The sequence below is a fragment of the Bombus vancouverensis genome, chromosome 10 (assembly GCF_051014615.1).
Source record: "Bombus vancouverensis nearcticus chromosome 10, iyBomVanc1_principal, whole genome shotgun sequence".
Classification (NCBI taxonomy): Eukaryota; Metazoa; Arthropoda; class Insecta; order Hymenoptera; family Apidae; genus Bombus; species Bombus vancouverensis.
Window position 1 is genome coordinate 3,158,731 of NC_134920.1, and position 8,733 is coordinate 3,167,463.

General features: G+C 38.6%; 1 protein-coding gene across 1 annotated transcript in view; it reads right to left on the reverse strand.

Moving 5' to 3' along the window:
• Window positions 1–8,483, reverse strand: part of LOC117159187 (uncharacterized) — a 45,982-nt gene extending 37,499 nt beyond the window's left edge. The window contains exon 1 of the mRNA XM_033338797.2: window positions 8,074–8,483. Coding sequence (XP_033194688.1) covers window positions 8,074–8,179 — 106 coding nt within the window. The 5' untranslated portion in view covers window positions 8,180–8,483. The remainder of the gene's footprint in view (window positions 1–8,073) is intronic.
• Between the last annotated feature and the right edge of the window lie 250 nt (window positions 8,484–8,733).

The window sequence follows — 8,733 nt, forward strand, 5'->3', positions numbered from 1 at the left end:
ACTCCTATTTCAATCGCTGGCAAATAATGCCCTGAAATGGGTGACACGCAAAAATTCCATTATAAACCACTAAAAAGAAGAATGTCAGAAGTAAAACCACCTTTTATCGTAAATTGTTTGTCATACGATGGAAACTCGGTACAGATAGAGGCAAAAGAGCGTGGGGTCACCGTGATCGAAGATTTCACCTATGGTTTCTAACGACAAGAAAGTGCCAGGCAAATAATTTTTACGCACTGTTAATCATCGGATATTTGTCAATCGTTCCCGCTGTGTATCAAGCAAAATACCACAAATTTATTCCCACTAGTCTAATTTAGAGACAAGAATTTCTCGTGAATTGGAAATCAATTTTTACATCGTATGACAGCTTTATTTGCGAGATACGTTACATCTAAAGCAATTAACTTGCGACAATTAAGGAAATACCAGTGAAATTACTGAAAAATGTTGAAAAAGTTGGTAGGATTACCAAGAAAAGTCGCAATTAACTGTAATCGAAAGTTCTCGTCCAGAGCAAAAGATCGATGGTTGCTTGCGCGAACGATTGGTATTCATTAGCGCAACCAATTAAACTTACGAATTCTAAATTACGTTTAGGACAACGTATAGGTACCGCATTTCTCTATAATATGTCCTATGCACGTATAATAGTTATAAAAAATGAATTATTCCTGGTGATTAGAATTATTATTAAATACATAGACGGTTGTATATATATACGAATTGTTTAATTTAGATAATTTATCTAATTTATAATTACATCATATTTAAAAAAAAAATCGTATTCCCCTGGCCAGGTAATTCATTCGATTTAAATGCCATTGAAGTACAAAATTAATGAACTTCGTTTAGAAATCGCACGAGTCTCAATTTTATTTAAAAAAATATTGACAGCTTTGTGTGGTGTTCATATCGAATCACTGACCAGAGATTATAGACGCGGTGTATGGAAGTCATCGATAGTCTTAACCACGGTATATTTTGCAGATAGGGTGAAATCAACCACTCGCGCGGAACCTCGATCTCCGTGACGCTTCGTTGTGTAAGAAATTTGAGATCAACATAAAAGAGTGATCGTTGGTGGAACTTTCTCCCAAAAACCGTTACTCATATTCCCGGGGCGATCCCTTTCTTCTCTCAATGAAACCAATTCCTCGTCGATAAAGCCTTTTCGTTTCTTCGTTCGCTTTCACGATCACGAAATCTAAAAACGAACTGGTACGAATGATGTGTAATTAATAGAACGAATCAAAGAGAGGCGCAAGCCTCCGTGATTTTGATCGAGGATTTTATGGCCTCGTGAACGTTGTATGAGTGGCTCGTCCGACTTGCCTCCGGTGATTTTGCGGTAAACTATGAAAGACTACGTGTAAGCGCGATTCAAGTTGAGCAATAGTCAGGAAGAGATTCGCCCCGAGGGCTAATAAATTTACTGTTATTGCTCGAAATGAACGGGACCGCGAATAATCGAGTGAGAGTTGGTGCGAAAAAGAAAAAAAAAACAAAGCAGAAAGGAAAATGTTCCACGATGGCTTGCATAAAAATTCTTCTAGTTCGAAGTCGGTTGAATCGAATTTGGTTTGTTTCGATCGATTATAATTTCAGTGTAATTGTTTCAATCGATTGAGAGTAATTCCTCGCGTCGCGTGGCTGCATTGAGAAATGAATGGATCCCTAAGGGAATCGTTAAAACAAAGTACGGCGTTCGTGAGGCGAATTGCTCTGCGATAAATGACCCATTGTATCGTTGCGTTAGTAACGGCCGTTCCTCAAACATGACAGGTTCCCTACATTTTCAACGTTAACAATGTTAGCGAACCGAATTCGCTCGCTGTTTACGGTGCTGTCAGAAAGAAATGGGGTTCGAATCGTCCCGATTTGATCGACTTGTTTACTGGCTCTTCCAAATTTCATAATTTTTAGGACTGCACCTCGTCGATTGGTTTTCCTCTTACGTCAAACATTAACTTGCGTACGCAATCGAGGACCTCTATAGAAAGGCCTAAATCGTGGGCGTCAGTGATTATGTAAAGCTAATTTTTGTAGACGAAAGGAATCATCAAGTTTCATAGGTCGATTAATGGGATCAGTCGTTTAGCAAACGAGAGGACCAAAGGGTCGAGTACCGAATGAACTCAGCGAGCAAATTCGGGCTTTCTACTGACCATAATTATGGACCACTCGTCTCTAAGGATAAGAGAAGTCTACATTTTTATTTCATTACTACATCTAGAGAATTTTAGACATTCCAAAGTTTGAGTATTTTGAACTATAAAAAATCTAAACAAATAAATACAGGGTCCAGCCGAATAACATATAAAACCGGGCATGATGTGATTCCTTGTGAAAGAATAAGGATGAAATACAGAATACAATTTTTTCATTCCCGGGTTAATTTTCGAGAAAATCGAGTTAGCATTTGTTAAGGTATACTTGAACATGTCCAATTCTAGACTGGACAGGACTGAATAATCGACAGAAAATCATCCTACGTGCGAAAGAAATGCAGAATAAAATTTTTCCCTTTAAGACTTTGTTTTCAGGAAAATAGAGTAAACATGTTTACCTTGCGTTTTTTCCTCGGAAACAAACCACCTTGTGAAAAAACTTGATTCTACGATTTTGACTTATTTTCGTACGTAGAGCAACTACCTTTCAGTTATTTACTTCTGTTCAGTCCGGAATTAATCATGTACTTGATAAATACTCGATTCTCTCGATTTCCTCGAAAACTAAGCGGGGAATGAAAAAATTATATTACATATACTTTCCTTATTTTCCCACAAGGAATCACGTACTCGCTTTTACATATTATTCGGCGTAGCCCCGTATAAATAAGACTGTAACATATATTCGTCGACAGATTTATGTGTCTAGTTCGAAACTAGAATCCAACTGAACAATATGTTCTATCATTGGAACCTATACTATCGAGGCACATTATAAGTATAGAACGAGACCTATTCTACTGAAATATACATAGTAGTGAAATACAAGTGAAATGAAAATATGGTAACTTGAAAATTGCATTTAATCCATTTCTTTCCAAATTTGAATGTACTGTAGTCTCCACTATCGTATTATTACTATTAAAAGCTGACAGTCTCGAAGGGGAAAATATATAAAATTAGCCGTGTTAACGACAAAGATACAGTCTTCTGCACTTAGGGGTTATACCAACCGAGTTGAAAAACGTCTATACAATATTAATTCAATCGAACTCGTCATTCGAAACATTACTAAGTATTCCATAGTTGTGTAATGATCTGACAAGTGATGAGAAAAACAAACGATCGTCAATCGTCAATTATCCTATCAATCAGATCAAACGTTCACGAGCGGTAAAGAACTGTAAAATCAATCTCTCGTTTGAAACTTGCCGCGCACGAGATAGAACAGGTGCAATTTCGAATCCATTAGAATCAATTTTCTTAACAGAAGATCGCACGGAACGCACGCGTGACGTACCCGCGGCGCTCGATGTTGCTGGTTTCACCGGTGATTGCGATCCGAGACATACACGCCAGTGCAACAAATTGTTCGCCACGAACACGAACAATTCAACCTACATAACAAGAACCCATCGAACAGCAGGAAACGATTGGAGACACGCCAAAAGTCGATCGACCAACTGCTGTTTCTATCACATCCGTTTCTTTTCGTATTTTCTTTGTTGTCCATCCGCCCGTTTTTCGTTTCCGACAAAGAAACGCGCGCTTTCTTCGAATTTCTTTGATCGTTTTGATTGCATTAAACTTTTTGCGAAAAATACACATACACACATATTAATGTTATAATTATATTATAATATTATATTATGCTTATATATATTGAGTGTTATAATTGAATTATACATTTTTATGAAAATATCTGTCAAGTATTATAGAAAACGGATATTTCATATATTTTTTCATATTATATGTATTCTGTGCAATTTTACATTTTTAAACTTCCTAGAAACGTATAAAGATCCGCTAGTTATAATAAATGTCTATTTATTCTATGTGGGTTTTGAAGATAATTTAATTTTTGCGTATACTAATAAAAATAAATCGAAATTTTTATTGAGGAGGAGATTTCAATTTGGATATATTCATAACATCTGATGACATCCTGTTAACAATATGTCGGACAGTATAGATATTGTTACAAGTGTATATCACATACATGCAGATTGTACCTCAGATTTTTTGCGCCGGGAGGCATTTTGTTTATGTTCTTTTTTTATTTCCAGCAAAATATCGTGACACGTTCAGTCTTCAATTTTGTATTTGCATATTTGCCTAACTAACCGTTTCTCAGACGTTTCAAACTTTCGAGAATTTTATGTGGAATGGAAGATTGTAAGACATGATTCAACGGATTTGAACAGCATCTCTCTTTCCGAAGACTAAGTGATTCAATATTAGCTGACTGATCGGAATTTATATTGATTAGTAAAATACGGCTATTTTAACATTTATAGAAAATTGAAATAAACAGTAATGTACAGAGTGTAGATATGGCATACGTAAATGTTTTCGAAGAACGTAAAGTAAAAATGGCTAACACCTAATAAGGTGTACAACTTTCTAGTTAGAATCTTCTTTCATTTACGTTCATAAAGACATGAATTTACATAAACGTCCGGAGTCTACTGATCATTGACCTAATTTAATCTAAATAGTTGGGCTGCAAAAATTTATGCAAAGTAATGATAGTAAAGCGACGATTTCTTTCACTTAATGAATTCTATAACTAATATATAAAATATAAAAATGTATATACTTTTGTACATTCCGTCCATTCTGGTTATTTTTGCGTCTTCAAATTCGTCGTAAATGCATAGAAATCTACAATCTATTTATAATAAAAGGAATTGGAGAATTAATCTACCAAATCGTATAAAGATACTAAAGACTCAAACGATCCTGTATTACCCTAACTTCCATTTTTCCAAATTTTTAATCTTGTTCAAGCCTTCCAAACAGATATCTATACAACCATTCTATTCAATTTTCTAAATTAAACGTCTTATTTAAACATAGTTCATTCATTAGATCGGTTCTCAAGGAACGAGGATTGATCAGATTCTCCTAAGATATGTCAAGACCACCGACGTGTTTCATTCACGGAACACGCCGTGCGTTTTCCCGTTTGAACCGTTAAGGACGCGAGACTGGCTGGATGGAAGTGGAGAATGGAATAAGAGGGAGAGGTAAAGAGGAAGTAAAGGATGGAAACAGAAACGCTGGTTCCTCGTGGACCTGAATAAGAGACAATGACGAGCAAGGTTCGAGTACCTGACAGAGCAATTTTTACGTCCGTTTCGAGAATTTCAGCGGAAAACGATCACGATCACGATAGCGCGTACGCGTGTACGAAGAATCAGTGAACGTCGCTATATGTAGGTGAACAACATGTTCAACCAGTTCGCGATAAACTGTTATATGCACTGGCGGTGTGCCATCTGCTTCCTAATAAAACTATAATAGCAATGCTAACGACTGAATGGGTTACGATAGAGAAAAAGAAAATGGGAGAAAAAGTTTGTAGGACCATTAGATCTGCTGGAGGAAACACGATAACGTTAATTTGCTAATGAACACCGAGTTCCTTACGTTTCGTCGATTATCATTCGTATCGCGTAAATACCTACACAGATTTTTAGCGTTAATTGATCGATAATTTTGGATAAATGAAGAAATGTTAGATTCTTACACTCACTAGATTGCTAGAGAACAACGTGACTTCATGTTCACAGGTCGGATAAGGAACGGTTAATCGTACGTGTGGTAATATTCGTAATAGTTCTATAATTTCTGAATTTGGTGCGATCGCATACTTCAGGAGAAAATCTGGTTAATGAATTCAGGCTGGAAAGTTTAATTCACCCGAAACAATTGGTTGTTGTATGCAAATGTCGAACACGCTCCACTCATGAAACAAATCTCGCAGAGATTCGTAAAATCGAGTTACGTCGAACTCTATCTTCCTGCAATCTACATGCGTTGCACAACGACATTTAAATTTCAATGATACACGTGTGTATTTGATTACAGAAACGTCTTATTGAAACATCAATTCAATTGTTCAGGCGTCGTTATTACGATTAAAATCAAAGATATTCTAGCATTAAAAATCACCATTTAAGAAAAACGCTTACACAGTAAAACATTAACTATCGCGTGGTTAATAATTCTCAACGTCTTGTCATTCTGTCAGAGCACGAGATATGATCGATGCATCGTCGAGTTCTATGAATTTTTCATGAAGCGAGGTACAAATTAACCTCTGATTAATTATATTTCACTATTTATACTTCACGATTTCATAATCACATAGTTATATTTTGTTTAAATCCAACAAAAGCAGTTATCAACTTTGACTTTCAATTAGATGACGCTAATGGAGATCACTAGCGCTGGATGTCGTTCGGAAGATCGCATGACCGTCAGAAATTGGAGAAATAATTGCTACATGTATTGCGATTAGTCGCGCTTGGTATAATTATAGCAATTACTTCCACATAGGTGGCGATCGTGTAACGTTTGCCGTGTTTTGCGAGTCGGTTAGTCTTGAGCCTCCGTTCCCCTCATTAAAAGTTCGTCAGCTGACTGGAGCGCGCGCGCGCACGAACTCAACTCGGTCGAATACTCTAGATCGAATTTATACTCGTAATCGAAAGTTTACACAGTCGGCGGACGACGAATAACGATGGAGACTACGGAAAATGTTGATGAATGCCAAAGATACAAAACAAGCCCCGCGAAAAAAAAGAAACAAGAATTACCGTAATAGTATTCAGTATCGTAATAGTATCCAGTATCAATCGGATACAAGATGGACATAATAACTTAATTCCTTGAACGACTCCTTTGCGAGACACTGTGTGGTAGTTGCAGTTTGCTTGCGATGTAACGGTGCAATTTCACATAACACGCACACTATTTCTCTGTCTCTCTGTTGGTTTTTTCTACTTTATAATCGATCGACTACTGGTAATCGGTTTCTTTCTCGCGCTTTTTGCTCGTCGCTTTTCTCATGAACTATCACTCGCGGTATCGAGACATCGAAAATTTGATATGCTAATGTAAAACATTAAAACATGTGGGTTCATTAGTGACAGGCGCGTATACCACTCACTATTTTCGGAAATGTTAGAAAATGGGAAATTTAGAGAAATCTAATGGACGATGTAATGGGATTCAAATTAGCCTTTTACTCTATTCAATTTTCAGCTGATGAAGAAGCATGTTGTACAGAACCAAATCAATCTATTAACAATCATACCTCTGATTCAATTATACACGAATCGAACAACAACGTTCCGTTGATTCGAGAAAAAAAGCACCAGTTACTAACACGGTTTGCTAAGTCGATTGAGAATCACGACAGATAAGAATCTCGTCTGACATTTACTGTGACATTTATGAGGGTATTAGTTGGATAAAAATTGAAAAGACCTGTAAGGCACGTAAGAAAACATGATCGTCTCGATGCATCTCGTTGTTGTATACCATAGCGATGTCACGTTTCCTCAACGAAGTACAATCTCGTAACACATCACAGTATTCTGCACTGTTCTCCCATGTACGTTTTGTCGCACAGTTTGAGTACACTTCACTCGCGACTGCCTGTCAGATCGACGCGCGAAAATTCACGTACTGGCGGGACTCGATTGAATGAAACGCAGGGAACGCGCAGAGGAAAACGGTCCCAGCGTGTAGCGGGAGAAGCAAAAAAAGCAGGAAGAAGGCCGAAGATCGAACGGGGGAGGGGGATATTAGCAGAGGAATCGCTATAGAAGAAGAAAACGGAGTGAGGAAAGAAACAAGGGAAGGTCAAAGACCTTGAATCGAGAAGGACGAGGATACCGGGGCAGGCAACCGAGGAAGGAAATGTAAACGTGTACTGGTGAGAAGAGCAAGAAGAGGAAAGATGAAGGGAGAAGGAAAAGAAGAAGAAAGACGAAAAAGGAAGAAGAAGAAGGAAGAAGCAACGGTGCAGGTAGATAATGATAGAGAGGCAAGCTCTGAGAAGACGCAGAAAGAACGAAGAGGAGAGTAGAAGAGCAAGAAAATGACTCACCGTTCTTCCTACCGGAGGTTTGTGTGACACGTATGGCGAACGAGATCCGCGTGTACGCAAAAATCGTCACGAGGACGAATATCGCGTAGCCACTGGAGAATCTCATGGTTGGTAATCGGTCAAAACTTTCTCGAACTAGATCTCCGACTTCTGGTGAGACTTGCTGAGGCAATGGCTCAGCGCCGACTGAGACGTTCTTTGTGCTTGCCGCTCTATCTCAACTGTCACTTCTCTCTCGTCGGGTTTCACACCGTTCGCCCGGTATCCCCAAGGAAGCGAAACTACCACCACGGCGACGACGACGTCGAGGGACCCGGCGCGGCCACGTATTTAGTCCCGAAATCCCGCGGAGACACGCGTGTATCGGTATCTTATCCGACTAGTGGCAATCCAGTGTGTACTCTTTGTACATCTATTTAAAACCTATCGCTCCACCTCGCGCTCCTTACTATTGGCTCCTGCCCCAATTCCTTGTCCAATGATACACTCTCGCGCGCATTCACCTCCTTTTCAGATCGAGACGTGAGGGATCGGTCGGAGAGGTGGCAGAAAGTGTCGGTTAGTAGGTGGTAGGTAGTAGCAATACCCGGGTAGGTGGTAATACCTACGGATGTTTGGAAGGCGCCGCTAATAATGAGCTTAGAGACCTGGAAAAGTGAC